Genomic DNA, 21,016 nt, shown 5'->3' with positions numbered 1-21,016 from the left:
TTTACTAACCTCTGTTGGTAGTTTTCTATCAAGAATGTTAAATAGAGGCAGTTGCCAGAAAAATTAAAAAAAGAAAGTCCCTCAGCAGAAAGCACTTCTGGTATTTTACTGACCTCTGCTGGTCGTTTTCTATCAAGACAGTTAAATAGAGGCAGCTGAACAGAAAAAAGTCCCTAAGCAGAATCAGACAAGTCTTAGGGCTGATCTCCAGAGCCCACAAAGTACATACACATATAATTATATAATAAGTATATACTAAAGTATATAAAAGAGGTCTTGAATGCTCGACCTAAATATGATTAAATAATGAAGCAATACTATTACAAAATTTGCAGCAATATGCACACATAATTGGCCTTATCTGGCCACATATTTTACTTAACCTACCGCTTAATTTGGCCCTCACCTGCCTCATAATTCCAGTGGCTCTGGCTATAATAAAGCGCCAAATGTGGGTCTGCAGTTCATGTAACTATGCATAATTTTATATAATTTCAGACATTTCTCATAATTATACAAAAGCTTATTACACACATTTCACACACACCTACATACATTTAAACACTCTTCAAAAGCTTTCACTTTACGACATTTCTTGTTAATTGACTTCAACATATTTTTTGTAGGGGTGGGCGGAATTTGCGTAATCGCGTTACGCAAATCTCTGCGAAACGGTAAAAAAATCTCCGCGAACATGCGGAATTGCTTGTTCGCGATGCTTTTTTCCTGTTCACAATCGCTGTTTGCGTGCTCGGGGAGAAATATCTCGCGAACACGCATTTTGAGAACGCGAACAAGCAAAAAATTTCGCGAAGTCGCAGAAAGCAGAATTTTGGGCAATTTCGCGTTCTCCGCGGAACGCAAAATTACCCAAATTCCGCAAATTCCGCGAGCGGAACGGAATTTACCGCCCAGGCATAATTTTTTGCAGCCTGTGCACCATCCAGAGACCAGATAGGCATCTGACAGGAAGTCATTCCTGCAGAAGCATTTTTGTAAGCTGATCCTCATCAGAGCAGTAAATTTGAAAATATGTAAAATGAAAATGAAGTTATGATGTTGGAAGTCAGAGACAGAGAGGGAAATCTTTTATCCAGTACCACAGTTCTGGGGGAGGGCGCGTGGCCAGCCACGGAAGATGGCGGACACCTAATTCAGGAGCTCCTGGGCCAGGGCTGATTACTCTTCTCTATCCCCCACAAAAACATTCATCCATGCTAATCCTACAAGCGGCGGCTGCAGGAAGGAGTCAGTTGCATGGAGCGACATTCTTTTCCAGTCGGGAAACAACAACGCTGTACTGGGGGACGGTGATCCAACTTGATCGCCGGGGGCCTGTATAGACTGCGGTAGATCAAGGTGAGCGGCAAACTAAGGGGGCCCGAATGGCAGGTAGGCAACAGTGATAGACTGCGCCAGTGCAACACTGCCCTGATGAAACAAAATAAACAGGGACATAGAGTGGATTGCCCCCCCTCATCTTACAACGCATGGGCTGCATAGCCGCACAACACATGTCCCGCCACGATATATAAGCCCCTGGTGCAGACACACGCAACTTGCAGCAAGAAGAGTGCATATTGGGCCCCCACACAATATGAGAGAATAGTGTCCCAGCCGCCATTTTGGGAATCGACAGAGACTACGATGGGAAGACCGTAAGGGAATCAGGCGGAACAGGGCCCCGCAGGGGACCCCAGCGTCAATGCCTCGAGAGACTTGCTGTTATTGCAGGAAGAGATCCCAGATACTCCTGTACAAGAAGTATCACCCCCAGACAAATTGGACATAATATTGAGAGAAATAAGAGAATCTAGGGCAGTGCTGGAGCAGCAACTGGGCACACTCACAACTGATGTAAGTCTACTGTGGGCTGACCATAAAAACATGGCTGAGAAAGTCCAGAAATTCTCGATGAGCCTGTCAGAAATCACTCCATGGGGCAAAGCACAAACAGAAATGGTCACACAGATGCAGCAACAAGTTAAAGAACTGCAAGACAGGGTGGATGATGCAGAGGGTTGAGCATGTAGAAACAACATACGTATAATAGGTATGCCCGAAAAAAGTAAGGGACATGATCCAATGCAATTTATAGAGCAATGGTTGCGTACTGCGGTGTCGACTGAAGGACTGTCTGATATGTTCAGTGTGGAGAGGGCCCACAGGGTGCCCACCAGGAATCGTTCACCCGGTCTGCCACTGAGGCCAATGGTGGTGAAAAGCCTGAATTATAAAGACGGGGACATACTCCTCTGCAAAGCAAGAGAATGAGCACCCCTCCTTTATGAAAACGCAAGGATCTCACTGTTCCCGGACTATACTGCACAGGTACAGAGACGAAGGGAACCCTTCTTTGGGGTTAAGAAACACCTGCAGCAACTGAACCTGCAATACGGTTGATATTCCCCGCCAAGCTCAAGATTATGCACGATAACGCCAGTCACTTCTTCGAGGAAGTAAATGCAGCTTGGTTGTGGATAGAAACTAATTTCCCGGACATGGCGATATCGGAAGAACACAAACAGCCCCGAAAACTGAGCCAGGGCCGTAGGTGCACAGGGCAGAGGAACACTTCAAGGCAGTGATTAGAGGAAGAGAGAGCGCCTACCCCACAGCAAAAAATAGAGAGCAGGAGAGCAGCTTTGAAAACTGCAGCGGCACTAAGGACAGCAAGAGAAGCCAACAGACGGGATTCATCTGCGGGCGGGATACCAGAACAGCCAACCTTTATTTCCATCTATGACTCCACAAACTGCCCAGGATTTGCTGGACTGAACAAAGGAAACACACAGGACAAACAATAACGGGGAATAGTATCGAAACCACAAAAAAAAACTACTGAATTGGACAAAAATGAGACGCCTATATCACCACAAAACAGAAACGAACAAACACAAGATGAACGGCCCAGAGGCAGTGTCTGGTCTCTGTTGGTATATCTGTAGTTGTGGATGATAGTTATCTGTTCAAATCACAGACATTACAGGATGTGGGGGGAGACTAACCCTGGTTTCGGGAGTAAGGCCACTTTTTCCCTCTTCTCTCTCCTTTTTCTTCCTTCCCTTTTTCTTTTTTTTCTTTCTCCTAAATCACAGAATATTCAATGCAATGCAATGCTACCTTCAAACGCGGCACAAGAGAACTGTCTGGAGGTGAGATTGTCCGCAGCTGGCGTACTTCCCCCCCTGGCGATTGCAAGTGGTTGGACCGAAGTATTGGGGAACAGAGCGAAAACGCAAGGGCACATTTTAGAATGCATACACAACACTAATCAACATCTTCAAGAGCCAGCGGTATCTCACAGCGCCAAGACGCCCTCGGGCATTCGCGCGCTCCGCAAATGGATAAATCAAATCAAATCAAACACTAATGACGACACTACCATCATATAAATTCCTCGCATGGAATGTGCGGGGCATGGGCTCCGTTCATAAGAGGTACCGTGTCCATGCACAACTAATCAGATATAAGGCACATATAGTATTCATACAGGAAACACATTTAAACGCAGCCGAAGCCGGTAAACTCCCGAAAAAATTAAGGGGCCAATTGTACAACACAACATATTCTGCATTTGCATGGAGTGCAGCGGTATGGATTAGGGCAGGGGTCCCTTTCCACCTACTAGAGCAGTGTATAGATGGGGAAGCAGATATGTGTTGTCCAAAGGAGAACTTGACGGGCAGTTGGTATTGATGGGTAGTATTTATGCCCCAAATTCGGAACAAGAGGTGTTCCTAAAGAAAGACATTGCTGCTCTGGCAGACTGGGTGCAGCACCGGTGGATTCTGGGTGGGGACTACAATGCAGTCTTAAGTAAACAACTAGATAGATGACCCCCCCCCCACTTAAAGGAGCAATAACAATACGACAGGCCAAAGCACTAGAAACATGGGCTTGAGGATGGGCACTGACAGATGTATGGCGCAGCAAAAATGTAGAAATACGCGAATACTAATTTTATTCCTCGATGCAAGCTTTGTACACGTGGATAGATCGCATCTTATGCTCCCCCGCCCTACTACCACAGGTGCTGGACACAGCATACATAGGGAAAACATTATCGGATAACAGTTCTCTAGAGCTCACTCTCCAGTGGGGTAGGGTTCCACCCCAGTCCCGACGTGGAGGTTCAACCCCCAATTACCCGAGGACGGTGCCTTTAAACCACAAATATCAGGTGTGATTAACAATTTCTTCTCCCAAAATGCCGCACTGCCTCCTCCCCCCTGGTAGAGTGGGAGGCGTTCAAAGCGGTGATAAGGGGCATAACAATTGGCATAACAGAAGGGGCAAGGAAAACAATTGCGTGCAGTCTAGCTGATGTAGAATCCCAGCTTGGAACACTAGAGAAGGAAGCAGTGGAGTCCCCGGAAAGCACAGACAAATTACAGAAGGCGCGTATACACTACACGGAACTACTTGAAAGGCTGCGTGTGGTGGACTATAGATCATATGTTCAAAGAGCCCACACAGAGTCGGACAAGGCACGCTGTTAGCAAGAATAATACTGGATCCCCCTCCGTCAGTTCCAATAACAAAGATCCGTTCCCTCCATGTGCCATAGCTGATACTCAAGTAAAAATAAATTAGGCATTCCAGGAATACTATGAGCACCTATACAAAGCCCCTGCAAAGGCACATACACAGGAGATACGTGATTTCCTACAGGGAGTACCGCTGCCTTCCATGGAGGAAACAGATAAAGAAGCACTGAAATTATCGATTACGGTGGTGGAGATCCAAGAGGCAATCACGGACCTTCAGCGAAATAAAACCCCAGGGTTGGACAGTCTTCCCAGAGAGTTCTATGCAACATATGCAAAGGAGTTAACACCCCAGTTGGAAAAACTATATGCTGGACACGGGCGCATCAACTCCGACTATAAACCAGGCGCTTGTGGTCTCTCTGCCTAAACCTGGCAGGGATAGTACAGATATCTTGGTATATAGACCCCTGTCACTATTAAATACGGAGTACAAAATACTTAGCAAAATTTCTAGCGACCCGACTATTACCATATCTCAGCAAGCTAGTGCTCGTAGGCCAGTGTGGATTTGTCCCATGTACGAGTACAGCCAATAATGTACAAAGACTATATCAGGTTATGTGGACCCCTTGGAACACCTGCCGTGCGCAGGCTGTCTATCCCTGGAACTCCGGCAAGCGCTTGGTACACTGAGTTGGGAATATATGCTGGCGGTGCTGAACAGATACGGTATCCCCTCAGAATACCTGAACTGGGTCAAACTACTCTACGCTGCACCAACGGCTCATGCAAGAACAGGTGCATATGTCTCCAAGGAATACTCGATTCACAGGGGCACCAGGCAGGGATGCCTGCTCTACCCATGCTCTTTATATTAGCTCTAGAACCATTGGCGCATGTCAGCTGGGGAGTGGGGCATAACTGTTGGACTGACGATCCATGCGTTATCGCTTTATGCAGATGACATTATATTGTATGCTAGAGATTTGAGCAATGGGTTCCATATGGTAGCGCCGCTCTTTACCAAATTTTGCAAGCTGTCGGGCCTATGTATACATTTTGATAAATCTGTAGCTTTTCCTATCAGAGAAGTTAATCTACCCCACACGATTTGCTTCGGGAGTGATAGTATAAAGGTAGCCCCAACTACTTTCAAATATCTGGGGGTAAGGATATATAGAACGCAACAAGATACGTTGGATGCTAATGTCCAGAGTACAATTGCCTCGCTACGGTCTCAAACAGCGTTTTGGATTACGCTCCCATTATCTGCTGCAGGCTGCTTAACGATAGCAAAAATGGTTATGCTACCAAGAGTGCTGTACTATTTCACTACACTCCCAATAATAATCCCCCCAAAAGTTTTCTGATTATTAGACTCGATATTAACGGCATTGATATGGGGCAGTGGAAGATGTAGAGTCAGCCTTAAAAACTGCAACTTTCAACCAGCGCCAGGGGAATGGGCGCCCCAAATTTTAGACCCTACTGTATGGCGAGCCAACTACAGTGGCTTTCCTACTGGCTAGCTGGCCACAATCTTCAGGAAATCACCTTTACGCCCAGATTACTTGCCCTATGGAAATTACACTCCTTGTTACATAGAACTCCGCCCAATTGAAAGTACCTGCTCGCCACTGCTAAAGGTGGCCCTGTGTTACTGGAAGCAAGCATTGAAGCACACAGCATCACGGCTACCATATGCACCAAACATCCCTCTGCAGGGACTCCCCATTCCAACAGGAATAATTACACGTAACCAACTGATAGGGTGGGAAGATGGGGTGGTAACCACAGTTAGAGAACTATTCAATGAGGCCATGCTACTGTTGCATGCAGACTTCATACACACCCAGGGCCTACGAAATACTATGTTCTTGCTACATGCTGGGGTGGTGCATTATGTCAAAAATGCATGGGTCCCGGACGGGCAGGAGCCACCAACACACGACCAAGTGCACATGCTGTATTTGATGGGTGCAGGCAGGCATCTGACGAAATGGCTGTATACAAGTATAAGAGCTACACTACCTTCACCGCTAGAGGCTCTGCGAGCCAAATGGAACACAGATTTTGGGGAGGACCTGACGGATGGTGAGTGGGCACCCCTTTTAGCATATCCTAAAGTGGTCTCGCGCAATGCGCGCTTCAAATTCATTCAATACATGATCACACAGTGGGCGTATCTCACACCGCACAGATTGCATCAGATGTTCCCTATGACCACAGCAAATTGCCCTTGGTGCACAGAGACAGATGCAGGGTTTGTCCATATGCTATGAGCATGCCCAGCATTAGCTGATTACTGGGTGCAGATAGCACAAATACTGACTGATTTGGTGGGTGGGCAGACATGCAATACAGCCAGAAGCTGTGTGCTTGGGATCTACCACTCAGATACCCATTGCAATGGCCTGGGATATACTGTGGGAGTCCTTCAAAGTAAGGGACGGGAATACACATCCGAATGTAGTAGCTGTTGCGACTGCCACATAGATAGACACGCAAACTAGCCATACCATTAATATTCTGGAGTGCTGACATTGCATTGCCCTGTATCAGATACACATTAACGAAAAGTCCAGCAAGCGCTACTGTCTATGATTAAAGTGTGTAAAATGCAGGAACGCTCTCCGAAAACTGTTTCCCAGCAGCAGGTAAATGTATACTTGTCTTGTAACTGTATAGATTGTCCTTGTGCTGCCCAGTTAGTTTAAATTACAGGGTGTGGGGGGTAACTAGGATTGTATTTTATAAGAGTTAGTAATCAGAACACTTGGTATAATAGCTAAATCTAGAAGACATGTTGCAGAGAGAGATACAGAAAATGGAATCAAACCATGGAACTGTATGACCACACCCGGATGTAAGAAACTGCATTGTGTCATGTAACTGTAACCTTTTGCACTGCGGTATACATGTATACGCAATCGGGTCTCAGTAGAAACACCAAATGTACCAATGAAGTGCTAATTAAAAAACTCAATAAAGGTTGTTACAAAAAAAAATAAGTACCACAGTTCTGGGGAATGTACAGGATGTTGTAGACTTTGAGAGTGAAATAGTCCTGCCAGTTTGTGGTGTTAATGGAGAACTGGAGATGGTGCAAGAAGCATACCCTGTAATGAATGTTGACAATCATGAAACTAAAGACCTTGCTGAAATTGTACACAATCTACAAGGTGTAGTGGGTGAAATTATTGAAGTAAGTCAGAAAGGTGAAAGGGGTGTGAGGTGGCTTAGGGATCCAAGTAGAGCAAAGGGTAGAAAGGGTCAGGGAAATCTGACTGGTGTAATGGGTGACACTGGCGAAATGGGCAGAACACGTAGGAGGAGGCAACTGTTTGGAATGAATGAGAGGATTTAAAAGGGCATGGAGGGTCAAAAGGACATTTAAATTAATGTGGTCAATGTTTCAGAGAGTCAAGACAAATTAGTGCAAAATACTGACAAGCAGTGTCGGTTGATGGAGTCAATTAATCGTTTGATAAATAGACATACAGTTGCAATGAAAAAAGACCACACGACCTCTCATGTGGACAGCTTGTCCACGTTGCATGAGTTGATGCAAATAGGCAAAGTATTGATAATTTGGCAAAGTCAGTCAGAAAATATGTAGACAGTAAAGCAAACATCCAGAAACGGTTATTACAATACAGGCCAATTTGAAAGACTGTGTTGACAGTAACACCAAATGTATGGAAGCCCTAAAAGACATACTTGCACGAACAGTGAATGTGTCTAAAGAAGAACATACTTTATTAGTCAACAAAAGTACAAACCTAAATTTACTTTGGTCTCTAATGTTCTCCTGCAAACTTCACGTGTGCTACGTAATCAGTGTAGATCTGTTACACCTGCTCCAAAGAAGTTTTAAATGTAACATAATGACTGTTTTGTGTTATTGCAATGCGTGCCTCCTGCTAAATGTTACTGAGGCCTCATAAAGGTTGCATGAATGTAACAGAGTTTAAGTTGTCTCATGTACAATTCAATGTATGCGCTTATAGTTGTTTACTTTGCAAAGTGCCGTTTTTTTGCCACTTACAGTAGCTTTTTTGTTCATGGACATTGTAACTGCCTATTGATTGCATATTTGTTTAACAGGCCACTTGCCGCTGACTTTGGTTTGACTGAATATGTTCGATTATCACTTTTGATAAATAATAAAAGAGATACCTGATAACTTCTTGTAAGATCTTTATTTTGCTTTTATATGCACTTCATGTTTAAGAAACGTACTGAAACAGGCACCTGTCTCTGCACAACATGTAAAACGTTGTTTCACAAAGTTACTCTTGTGGCTGCCATTTTAATAAAAGTGTATTTTGTGATAAAATACACAAATGATAAAGATATAACTAGTTTCCAGAGATGAAATGGCCACAAATCTTGTCAATTAATTAAAATGAAGTTAACACTAGAAAACTGTAGGTAAGTGGGGTCAAAGTTAAATGCATAATAACTAATTTGGGGTAAAATCCAACAGTAGTGGTAACCATAGAAGGATCTCTAGATTTTTGGAGATAAACTGTTGGTGGAGGAAATGTAATTACCCCCAATTATTTTGGAGTAATGGGCAGGCTAAAGACACTTTCCTAAGGAACAAAATAGCATGCAAATACCGATTCTGGTATGGGGCAGGGTCCTTCACACCTGGTTGGTGTGGCATGATTGCACCCAGAGGTGGCAAACAGCAGCTAAAATTGAGGAGGTGTTGATAGCAGCAGTGTCAGGGGGCAAGTGAATTATTTTTCACACCGCAACATACAGGTGCCCCACATACACAGTCATCAGCGTAGACGGACAAAGTCATGGCCCGTGACCTTCTAAATCACCAATGTTAGCCTATGGCTGTGTTTACCGTAGATGAAACCGCCCACCGCGCCGTTGACTTCCACCAGCGTTGGCAGGTTCAGAATTTCCTATGTGTGAGGTCAGGCACCTGCCATTTTAGAGGTTGAAACCACAATACTGGTGACTGTTAAGTGCTTCACCACCACTACAAATGTGCTGTAACATGTTTAGATTATATTTTGCTCAATTGCTCTATAATTTTCTTTACACAAACAGCAGTGTACTGCAGTACCGTGCATAAACGCTATATTACAGCGGTGCACTGTACACCGACGGTGACGGCATGTTAGGAGTACAATTCAAACTTTATAATATTAGGGTGTTCATGATACATTTTTGGCAGTTTAATTGGTACATTTCTGTTACAGAACCATGTGAAGACCACAATGGGGATCATAGGTGGATGTTGGACAGTAGACAATTATTATGTGAATTAAGTGTAATGCTTTCTGAAGCAGTTATGTTTGCTCCCATGACTTTTGGCTTACTCTACCTATATGTTACAATGGACACTGTGACCAATGTTCAAAATTGTTTCCACTTCACACATTCGTACCCTGTGAGGGAGGAGACGCCAGCCTCCTGTGTGCATCCTATTTCCAGACCTTCAGACCCTGGAAGAATGGTATGTCATTAAGAAGTTTCATTTAAATAGGCAAACAATATAGGATTGATGTGATCAGTTGGAGCCTGATCTCCTTCCTCAAAATACTAATCCCACATGTATCCCACCTATTGTAAGACTTATGCCAGTACTGCATTTTCAGGCCAACGGTTCCTTGCAGTACACTGTGCTATATCTGGTGGTACGTCACAACCAATGTTCAGTGGTGTACTACATGACGTGCTTTCAGGAATGATGAAAAACACTGACAGCTACTTCCAGTTCCCCACACGTGAAGATTTAGCCAGTGTGAAGGGGCATTTCTATGGATTTGGTAAAATCCCACATGTGGTGGGAGCCATTTATGGCACCCATATTACCTTAGTACTACAGCAATCCAGGGAACAAGTTTACCGGAAGAGGAAGCTTGCTTCAAGATCTCATAGACAACTTCTTCTCATGAGTTTATGTTGTGAGATGACATGACTTTGACTATTAAAGCAACTCTTGTTGTGATGAGGTGAGGAGTATGTTTAGGGAAAACATAGGAAACTAAAGCTCTGGCAATATCGGTGAAAGGTGTTTGTGGAGGAAGGTTTTGACACATGCTCACTTTGTTTGTGTTGCTTTGTTTAGCTTTGATTTTTGGCGTGGACTGTGTTCTCCAGAAGTTGACTATGTGAATTGTGTCAAATGTATGGTTTCATAGCTAATTTCCACCTTCACCATGGCATCTTCATTTGGACTTTTCAGAGTTGTGACATTAGCAGGTATATGATGCTGTTTGGACGTATGAAATGGGCATGGATTGTTTCTGGGAATGACTGTAACAGACGTTAGGTGTACAAACCCTGTACCAAGACCGTTTGTACAGTGATAGGATGGAAGTTAGGAGGAATCTATTGGACTTGTTACTTATCGTGTGGTATCCTAAAGCAATATGTGTGGAATCATGTGCTTCAACAAAATGTTGTTGTGGGCCCAAAACATGCTAGTCTTCCTTCACATTGGCTAAATTCTCATTGTGTATAAACTCTATGTAGCTGTTGATGTCAATTCTCATTGAAGGCCAAAATGTTTGTGGCCCATCACTGACCTTTGTTTGTGATATTCCACAAGATGGTGCAATATTGAATTGGAATGAGCCTGTGATCAGAAACTGTTGTACTGTTATGTGTCTGTTTATTGTTTTAAATGATGTGGGATTCTTTTCGTGAGGTAGGATATATGGCTCCAGCTGATGACATAGACCAATGCTATTTTGCCTATTCAATAGGAAATTGCCTGATGTATCCCCTCCTTCCATGTTGTTTACGGTATGCACCTACAATTGTGATCACTGACACTGAATTCTTTAGTCATGTATGATTAGCTAGGTTTCTGACATCTTGCCAGTCTGTGATTGGAACTATGGAATAAAGATGTTATTAGACAAGACGCTTCTATGAATGTGTTGGTGTGACATGGTTGTGAACCTGAGCTAAACAATGTGTACATACAACATATCCATGCTTACAGAAGTAGCTTGTTTTGTCCTTGTAAAATTCACATGGGAGTACATATATACATTGCTAGATGTGAGCTATACTACAGCAGGCAATGTGTTTGTGACTAGTGTATTATTTGCAGTGCACAAGGAGAAAATAAACATTTTCCTAAGCTAAACAGGGAAAACCATAAGTGAAGAAATCAGTCATGGTGAATGAAACCATAGTTGTAGATGCCAAATTGTTTGAAGTCCAAAATCCGAAATACTACTCCTGTCAGACAGGGAAAAGTGCCCAGAAATAGTCCACAAAGTGAATGTGTTGCATACACTGGAGGAAATTACGGTTGAGGTTTCTTACTGGTGGTAGTTAGTGTCTTGCCATCCGCACCTCCTGGATTTTTGCGTGGGCGTCCCTGCTTGTTAGTTTGAGGGGGATCCACTACTGCTGAAACCGGGTTGTCTTCAGACACATCTTCCTCTGACAGGACCTCCCTTTCTGTGGCTGCCACAAATGTAGAGGGGCCAGATGTAGTTGGACCACAGGAAGAGGTAGACGGTGGTGGAAAAGCCCTCAGAGGGTTGTATGGATGTCCTGCAGCACCCCAATGAGCTGGCCCATGTTGGTATTGTGGGTGGCCAGCTCTTGGTGTATGTCCCTCTGCAGCTGTTTCATCTCACGGATTTTCATTAGTACCTGGCCCATCATGCCCTGGGACTCCTGATAGGCTCTCAAGACTTGGTCGATGGTAGCCTGGGTGTGAGTGGCCCCAGTGGCCTCATTCAGCGGGCCCACAGTTTTCCTCCCACAAATCCTACCCCCATGGGCCTGTGCCCTTGGTCCAGGGTGCACCCTCCCACTGGTTCCTGATTCCTCAGTGACTGGGTTGATGATTGTCACCTCAGGATCCAGGACTGGGGGCACAAGATGTTAGTGACTGCTAGGTACACAGGATGGGGGGACTGATGTTGGCTGAGGGGTTACAGCCGGGGTGGGAGGCTTTGTTGTGAGCACAGTGAGACTCACTGTTGCCGTCTGTCCAGGCTGACCAGATGTGCCAGGACGGTCATTCACTCCCACATCTCCAGGAGTGTTGTCATCACTGAGGGCTTCATCCAGGGGTGGAGCGGGAGTCTGTTCAGTGGCCAGGCTCTTGGCAGGTGCTGTGCCAGATCGACCTGTTGAGAAACAGGGAACATTGTTATTGGTGGAAGTGTGGTATCTACACCCAAATGTTTTGTGTCACAGTGAGTAAAGACCTAGGAAAAACAAAATAGGCAGAGATTACTATTGGGATATATTTCTGTGGTATAGAACTTGTTAAGAAGACATTTGGAGACATTTAATACATGTACTAGAATTGAGCAGCTGAATAGATGTGGTTGACATGTTGCATTTTGAATTAAGGAATAAGCATGACATTTCCCAAACAGTGAAGGCTGCACAGTGGAGAAGTAACATGTGTATTTGACCATTCCAAGGTATAATTGTGTACAATATAGGCCTTCATACAACTTGGTTGTATAATTAGCATTAGTCATCATGTGAGCAGTGCAGAATCAATGTATCACCTGCCACTTGTAATCAGCTGAGTTACCTTAATGAATTACAAATATTTGACCTACACACTTGGTATGGTGTTCAGTTGAGGAGACCAGGGCAACATCAAGCTAAGCAGGCAGAAATGTCTCTGAGTAGATCAATGTGTGTAGATTGCTCAAACCATGAGAAGTGGAATTCAGTTGTAACGTGAGACAAATGCTAATGGGCAAACTCACTATTGCATCTTGTTTTGAGTTAGAGAAACAGGGCCTAATGGTAGTTATAGTTATTTTAAATCTCTACATGCCAATATTTGACAAATGGCTTAGTCCATGAGAAATAAACAGCAGGTGTAATATGTGATACAAGGGAAAACTGAGCAAAATCACTATTTCATCTTCTTTAGAGTTAGAGAAACAGGGCCCCATGGCAATTGTAGCCATTTCAATCTCTGCTTGCCAATACTTGACAAATGGTTAAATCCATGAGAAAGGACCAGCAGTTGTAACATGCGAGCAGCGACAGCTCCTCCACTAAGGTGTAGGAGTGCTGTCTAACTACTCTCGGAGCAGCGGAAAAAGGAAAAAATAAAATGATAATAACATCATTATTATCATTTTATTTTTCCGTTGTGAGGCAGGTTTACGGGGCGGGTGGGGTTTGGCTGTCGTCACAGCCATCAAGGGAGGAGTGGTTGGGGCACCAAAGGGCACATGATGTTTTGGCGGGCCATCTTGGGCCGGCCAAACAGTCATGTGCACTTTGCATGTTCCCCACCAGGCCGTAATGCACAGCCTGGTCAGGAACATTCACAGGCTCGTAGTCCCATCTGAACGCCACACCACGGCACTCAAACCAATCACCAGGCTGCTGTCATGATGCCAGCAGCTTCGTGTTTGGCTTACGGAAAGCCTGTGTGTGCTTCCTGTTTCACGCAGGAACCGAAGAGGACGGAGTCTAGGTGAGGTGGCGGACAGCACGAAGGTAAGTAACTTTAAAATGTATTTTTCTATCCCTCACCCACCCGTACTATCTGGTGGCAGCCGCCACAGCAAGGGAGACAAGTGAAAAATAGGCAGAATCACAATTACATCTTGTTCAGAGTTTGAGAAGCAGGGCTTCATGGTGGTTGTAGTAATTTCAATCTCTACTTGCCAACACTTGACAAATTGCTAAGTCCATGAGAAATGAACAGTTGTAACATGAGACAAGTGAAAACTGGGCAAAATCACTAGTTCATCTTGTTTTGAGTTAGAGAAACAGGGCCTCAAGTTAGTTGTAGTCATTTCAATCTCTTCTTGCCAACACTTGACAAATGGTTAGTGTTACATACCTGTTGCCAAAATGTAGTTGGTTTGGAACATACATTTACATATTGAAACATATAATGGGTCCTGGGGTGATAATTTTATAGTAATACACTTACAGACAGCACTCCAGCATGTGGCATGTAATGGAGATTGATACATGTGATCTTACATGCAACAATACACATTGAAACTGACAATCAAACATCTCTGATACTTTTAGTACTGCATGTTAGGAAAGTAGATAGAGAATACAATAGCAAAAGGTGAGATGAGAGCAAACAGGACATTGAAGTGTTGTGACAGTTAGTGAGATGTAACTCACCAGACCCCACTCCCCCAGCTATTCCTGTTATGCCCTCAGAATGCAGGATGGCCAAGACCTTCTCCTTCCAGGGAAAGAGTTGTAATGGCGTGCTGGAAGGACCACCTCTAGTCTTCTGGGCCTCCAGGTGTTACTTCGAGACCAGGGAACTCTCAGATCGCGCCACCTCATCCTTATTACAATTTCATCCTTTGTGCGCAGGGTGATACCCAACGCATACACTTTGTCGACTATACAGGACCACATCTCTATTTTCCTACTGAGAGGAGAATGTTGGACTTGGGTTCCAAATAACTGTGGCTCTAATTTTATGATTAAATCCACCATGACCGACATCTCAGACTCTGATAAAAGCATTTTATTTACGTGACATAAGTGAAAATTAAAGTGGGTGACAATGATTAACAAAAAACACCAAGGGATATTAGTAAAAGATGCACAAAAGTGTGTGGAGGGTGTTAAATAGAATAGAGAAAAAAGGGCTGCCTTATCTGAACAAAAAATTATGGCGTCTGTCTTGCTGTGCTGCAGTGGAGAGCTAAAGAATAATGGTTTGGGATGGGGTTTGTTTTATAGCGTGATTTGCAGGTGCGTCAACTTGGCCAATGGATATCAGCTGTGTTGTTTTTGTATCCATCCAATGGGCACTGTTCAGATGCTTTGCTGAGAGCATGCTGTGGTGGCCTACTGCCATCGGGAAACCGCCGCTAGAGGACTACCAGTACAACTCAGTTTTTATAATTGGCTCGGCAGGAAACCGCGGCCCTGATGGCATCAGAGAACGCAGCGCCAACATTGCAGTCCGCCATGGCCCAAGTGGTAACCAGGCTGCATGCATTGTAATATGACGGATAGAAGACCGCTGGCTCAGCGGTCTTCTTGGGACCGCCAACGCAGTGGTACGGCAGTAAGACCGCCAAACTCGTTATCGGGCCCTAAATGTGTAGGGATAATGATACTAGAGTCAATAACAAGCAAGAGAAGGCAATGCAAGGTCTTCAACTGCTGTCTCCACTCCTGGATTAACTACTTCATCACTCTGGCAGCATTTATGGTAATTTTATGTTTTAAGGTGACACTATTTTTTAAGCTAAACTTAATTTCTCAAAATGCTTGTCCTCAGATGTCAGTTGCAGCTGCGCTCCAGCTTGTTTGCACCTCACTCTTTCGCCTCTGCATGGCTTTTAATGTTTTACTGCATACCAACTAGAACTGCCTTATTAATTTCCTTGTATGTGGGGAGGTGCTTGGATCCCGTACTTATCAGCTTTGTACTCCACTCCTGGACAGGGGCGTAACTTGGTTGGTAGCATTGGGAGGGTGACCTTCAGATTTTCCAACAATCACGCTGGCATATAATGTTTCAATACATTATAGGACAAGCAGGGTGCATGAGAGAGGCCTAAGGGGCAGAAAAAGAGAGAGGAATCCAGATTGGTAGGAGTACTAAGAGAGTAAATACAATATTTTGTAAAATAACCAATATTTTGAGGACTTTCAAGACAGAGAGTGAGAAAGTGTGTGTGCGTTTTTTTGTGTGTCCATCCCTGTTGAAATCCGACTGACATCTCACAATACCCAACTGAAGGCACCTGTACCAAACTATTTATCAGAAAATACATTTATTAGGGAAGTGTAACACCACGAACACCCTCTCCCCCCCCTTTCGAAGCTCTGCCCCTACTCCTGGATTACTTGAGTGCTCCGGCAACAGTTTTGTTTATTTTCCTTTTTAGTTTCACACTGTTGTAGGCACTGAGTCAAGGGAGCTTGCTATCGGATGCTAGGAGCCCCTGGGTTCCAGGTTGTTTCTTTCTTTTGTTTTTTTTTGTCCTCATACATGGCATTAGACCTAGAACTAAGGCTGTGTGCGCTCTAACTGGGAGAACAAAGTCAGCACACTACTTCCCAGAAATCCATTAGGCCTTTTTATCCAACTATATATCTGGAGAAATATGCGACCTGACCAACCTCCAGCATAGTTTAGTATGCCTTAATCATTGGACTTTATTAAGTAACATCTTCCTTATATATACCCAGATGTTGAAACCCCCGTTAATTATCTTCTTCTAATAGTGTCGCCCGTATTGGTCCCCACATTGTTATCCTTTTAGGTGAACCCTTAGTACAGTCTACCCTACAGGTATTCCTTACATATAAAATCAATTCTCTTAGTGATGGAGCAGCCTGTGCTACCCACTTCATGCATATTTCTCTACGTGCCATAATTATCAATACAAATAACAAATGTGCTTGAGATTTATTTGCTATATAGTTTTTGTTACCTCTAGGTAGTATTCGAAATATAGCAAGTTCAAGGCTTACCTGTATTTTAATCCCAAGTGTTTTAGAGGCAAACTCACTCACCTCGTGCCAGAAGATTTGGATTACCGGACATTGCCATAACATGTGAACATCATCCATGTTTTCTAGCCCGGATTTAGGACAATGTCTTCTCGTGCTTCCACCCATCTTGGCCAGTTTCTTCAGGGACCAATAAGCTCTGTATAGAGTAAAGAAATGATTTCTTCTCAAAGGTGCGGGTCTAACAATAGACCAAAGTGCAGCATATGATACTTGCCATAAAGTTTGGATATCTGTTTACGGCATGTCCGTTCTCCATATCTCCTCTGGCGCAGGTAACGTGTTGTCCTCCGCCTCTACTAGCATCCAGTACCACTTAGATACTTCCTTCTTAAAGGCTAGGTTTTTCACAAACTCTCCCTCCCGTTCTGACTCCAAGCCAATCTGCATTTCATTTTGGGCCCAACTTGTCAATTGCAGGTACTTAAATCTTGCTAAAGTAAAATTTGTTTTTAATGCAAGTGTGTTCAAGGATATAAAGGAGTTGTGTTCAATTAACTCCCCCCAAGTTGTCAGGGCGGCCCTTAATAAAGGAAGAGCTAGAACATCTAAAAGGCATTCTGGAGTGCCTGGAGGGTTCCAAATTGGCGCTTTACAGCTATAGTATGGTATTCCCATAAGCCGTCTAATTTGCACCCACACCTCACAAGCTGCCGACAAAACCTTGAACCTGATCTTTTTTTAAATTTAGGATGACCATATTTGAATAGAACAAGATTTCCTTCCTCCGGAAGATTCTTTTTTAAGACCCATAAGTGTAGGGGAATATTTTGTGCATTATCCATAAGGAGATGTCTGGTGTTTTTAAAAAAGAAAGCCCAATGGTATAATTTAAAGTCCGGCAGAGCGATCCCCACATCAATTTTCTTTTTACTCAATTTTTTCCAAGTTATTCTCACAGCCTTTTTTTTCCACACAAAACTGCTCAAATCACTTTGCTATTTATGTAACCATTCTGTTTTGAAATGTAGTGGTAGAGCATTGAAGATGAAAGTAAACTTGGGGAGAATCATCATCTTAATCAAGTTAGTTCTACCCAATAGTGATAAAGGCAAATGCATCTATGAATCTACTAATGCTTTGGTTTCCAAATGGAGTTTCTTAAAATTGATAAAGGCTATGTTGTCCATGTCCTTGGTTATCTTAACACCCAAATATCTCATCTCTGGACCGTTCCAAGTCATAGTTTCGGTTTTATCCTTATTTACTAAGTAACCAGAGATTGTTTCAAAGGTTTCCATTATGTCCATTATACAGGGTATTGATATCCCAGGGCTCGGTGTATATATTATCAGGTCGCCAGCATATAATGCTGTCTTCATTTCCCAATCCAGATATCTGAAGGGGAGAATCTCAGTTTCTGATCTAATTCTTCTGGCCAGTGGTTCTATGTACATATTAAATAGTAAAGGTGACAAGGCACATCCCTGCCTGGTCCCACTTTCTATCTTAATCTTTGGTGAGAGAGATCCATTTACCACTATTCTTGCAGTAACTAATTTGTGTGTTAAATCCTTCAACTGTCTATATTTCATGAAGCCCTTTTGATTTTGATGTATAATGTCCCCCAATGTCATGCTTAACCTTGTAGCTAAAATTTGTGTAAAGATTTTATAACCACTGTTTAATAAAGAAATTGACCTATACGATTCACATTTTAGGCGGTCTTTTGCAGGATTTAGTATCAAAGTTGTAACAGCCTCATTTCATGAGGCTGGGATACAGGCATGATGAATATATATATATACTATTTATTAGCTTGTGGAGATGTGGGACCAAGATCTCCTTTAGAACTTTATAAAGTTAGTTTGGAATGCCATCCGGTCCTGCCGCCTTCCCTTTCTTTAAACTGGTGTTGCGATTCTTCCGCGTAGGTCAGGAAAGATGGGTTTCCCTGTACCTACAGTTAAGGCTCTTTTCCCCTGTATGCATGTTACCAGGTATATTGGCAAATGGCGCACAGCGGACTACATGTCCCAGAATCCCTTGGGACGGAATGCTGGTAGATGGGTAAGGAGACGCCTGGATTTCTGCTCCTATAAAGCCCCTCCCCTTCCTGGGGTCGGGCATGACAATCTCACCTGTTTTTGAGTTCGAGTAAGTGGATGGTATTCCCCACTGGATTTCTGGTTTGGATTTGTTGTTTCCTGCTGAAGCTCTTTCGACAAGCAAGGCAATTGCTTTCCGAGGCCCGGGCTTTCTATGAGAAGTTTTCCAGTTGGTTCACATGAAACTCTTTCGTCAAGCAAGGCAATTGCTTTCCGAGGCCCAGGCTTTCTCTGAGGAGTGTTCCAGCAGGTTCACATTAATCACCCTTGCTGACATTTCTTCATTCCGAAGTGTTTGAAGGGTTGCTTTCAAGGTCAGAGGATTCTGTTTTTTACCAATGCTGGAAACACAAGGTATTTAGCCTCACTCAGAAAGGAAGTGCTGGAGTGTTCCTTCTGCTTTTTGAAACAGTTTAATTTTGTAATTATTTCCATGCTGGTCTTCTCTTTTGGAGCCTGTGCTTACAATCTACACTGTGCTTGCAAACAGTGGTTTGGCGCGTAATTGCTCAGTGGTATTGAACTTGAGCTTGTGACTACTGCGTGCACAACTTTATTCCTTCGCTCTTATGCTGTGCTATTAACAGCGTTCTTATGCTTGTTTATGGTGCTATTCATAGTCCTCTTAAGGCACCATTTACAGTGACGTTGTTTGTTGATTGAAATCATCCTTGGGTTCAGTGAGCTCATAAACTCCCTGGCATTCCAGTTCATCATCTCTCAGTGTATGGTCTCACTGGGATTTGAGAGTCTCAGAACCTTCTCTAAGACTATTGCTGCTTGTTATATTGTGAGTATCTGACTATAGGAGCACCCTGTTGTGTGATAAGAATGAATCCCTTAGTTATTTCTCATATCCCTCTCTGTTCTTTCATCTGCAGCTTATGTTTGTGGGGTGACTTCTGAAGTTATACCGAGCCATAGACCAGACTTAAGGTGTAAGAAGACTCCAGCACAGCAGCAGAATTTATTATTTTATTCCTTTTCCGTATTCCCCGGGGTGCTTCCTTACATAGTAGTGTATATCTACTCTGTGTGTGGTTGTGCTCAGGGAACTAGGGGGACTTCTCTACACTCCGTCATCCCCGCTGTTGGTACTAAAGGTTAGTGGCATTACTTGTTTTGGTGCTGCTGACACATCCTGACAACTGGCAATGGATTTTTCAATCTCTAAAATAGTAATTTCCTGATTTAAAAAACTTTGTTGATTAATGTTTGTCCTAGGTAAGAGAACCTGATCCAACCACTGATTCAATTCTGATTGATAAACCCTTGTGTCCTCAGTATATAATTCTTGAAAAGAAAATTCCAAAAGCCTTTCCTATACTAGAATTGTCCTCGCATAGTTCTTGAGTGGCCCTATCCTGTACCTTTTTGATCTAGTTTCTTAACTGGTCTTGCTTTGTCTTCCATGCAAGGAGTTTCCCACACCCTTCCCCGTATTCATAATGAGCCATTTTACTGGCTTCCCAACGCTCCTTAATCTTTCTCTCCAGAAATTCTGCCAAATGCTCTTTAGCCTCATTTAGCTTATTGTCCAGTTTGAATCTTAAAGTAGTATTTTGACAACCTAAGAGAGTTTCCTGTGCTATTTTAATCTCATCCTCATACTCTTTCACTTCTGTTTTCCCCTCTTTTTGATAAAAGGCTACATGACTTATAAGTCTCCCCCAAAGATAGGCCTTAAAAGTATCCCATAATATATGCGGTGCTGCAGACTTTATATCGAAAAATTCAATCACTTCTTTTTTTAACACATCCACCACTCCATATTTCCCCAAAAGTGTTCTGTCTAGTGTCCATCTATATTCTGCCAGGTTTTTCCCCATGGACATAACTAACCTCACTCCCGCGTGGTCAGACAAATGCTCAGATTGATGTGTAACCATAAGATTATTTTCCCTTAATCTCTCGTTCACAAGAAATAAATCTATTCTTGAGGCCAATGAGTATTTCTTGTTTCGGTACGTAAATTCTTGTTTGTTGCCA

General features: G+C 43.4%; 1 protein-coding gene and 1 pseudogene across 1 annotated transcript in view; one reads left to right on the top strand and one right to left on the bottom strand.

Annotated features, from left to right (window-relative positions):
- The window catches only part of LOC146806109 (extracellular calcium-sensing receptor-like), a 161,232-nt gene extending 159,207 nt beyond the window's left edge, over nucleotides 1-2,025 (top strand). Inside the window, exon 4 of the mRNA XM_085623860.1 lies at nucleotides 1,735-2,025. Coding sequence (XP_085479986.1) covers nucleotides 1,735-2,025 — 291 coding nt within the window. The remainder of the gene's footprint in view (nucleotides 1-1,734) is intronic.
- Nucleotides 2,026-11,781: 9,756 nt separating this feature from the next.
- Nucleotides 11,782-17,013, bottom strand: LOC146806108 (uncharacterized; annotated as a pseudogene).
- Nucleotides 17,014-21,016: the final 4,003 nt, after the last annotated feature.

The sequence above is a fragment of the Triturus cristatus genome, chromosome 8, assembly GCF_964204655.1.
Source record: "Triturus cristatus chromosome 8, aTriCri1.1, whole genome shotgun sequence".
NCBI lineage: Eukaryota > Metazoa > Chordata > Amphibia > Caudata > Salamandridae > Triturus > Triturus cristatus.
This window is presented reverse-complemented; position numbering and strand designations above follow the sequence as displayed.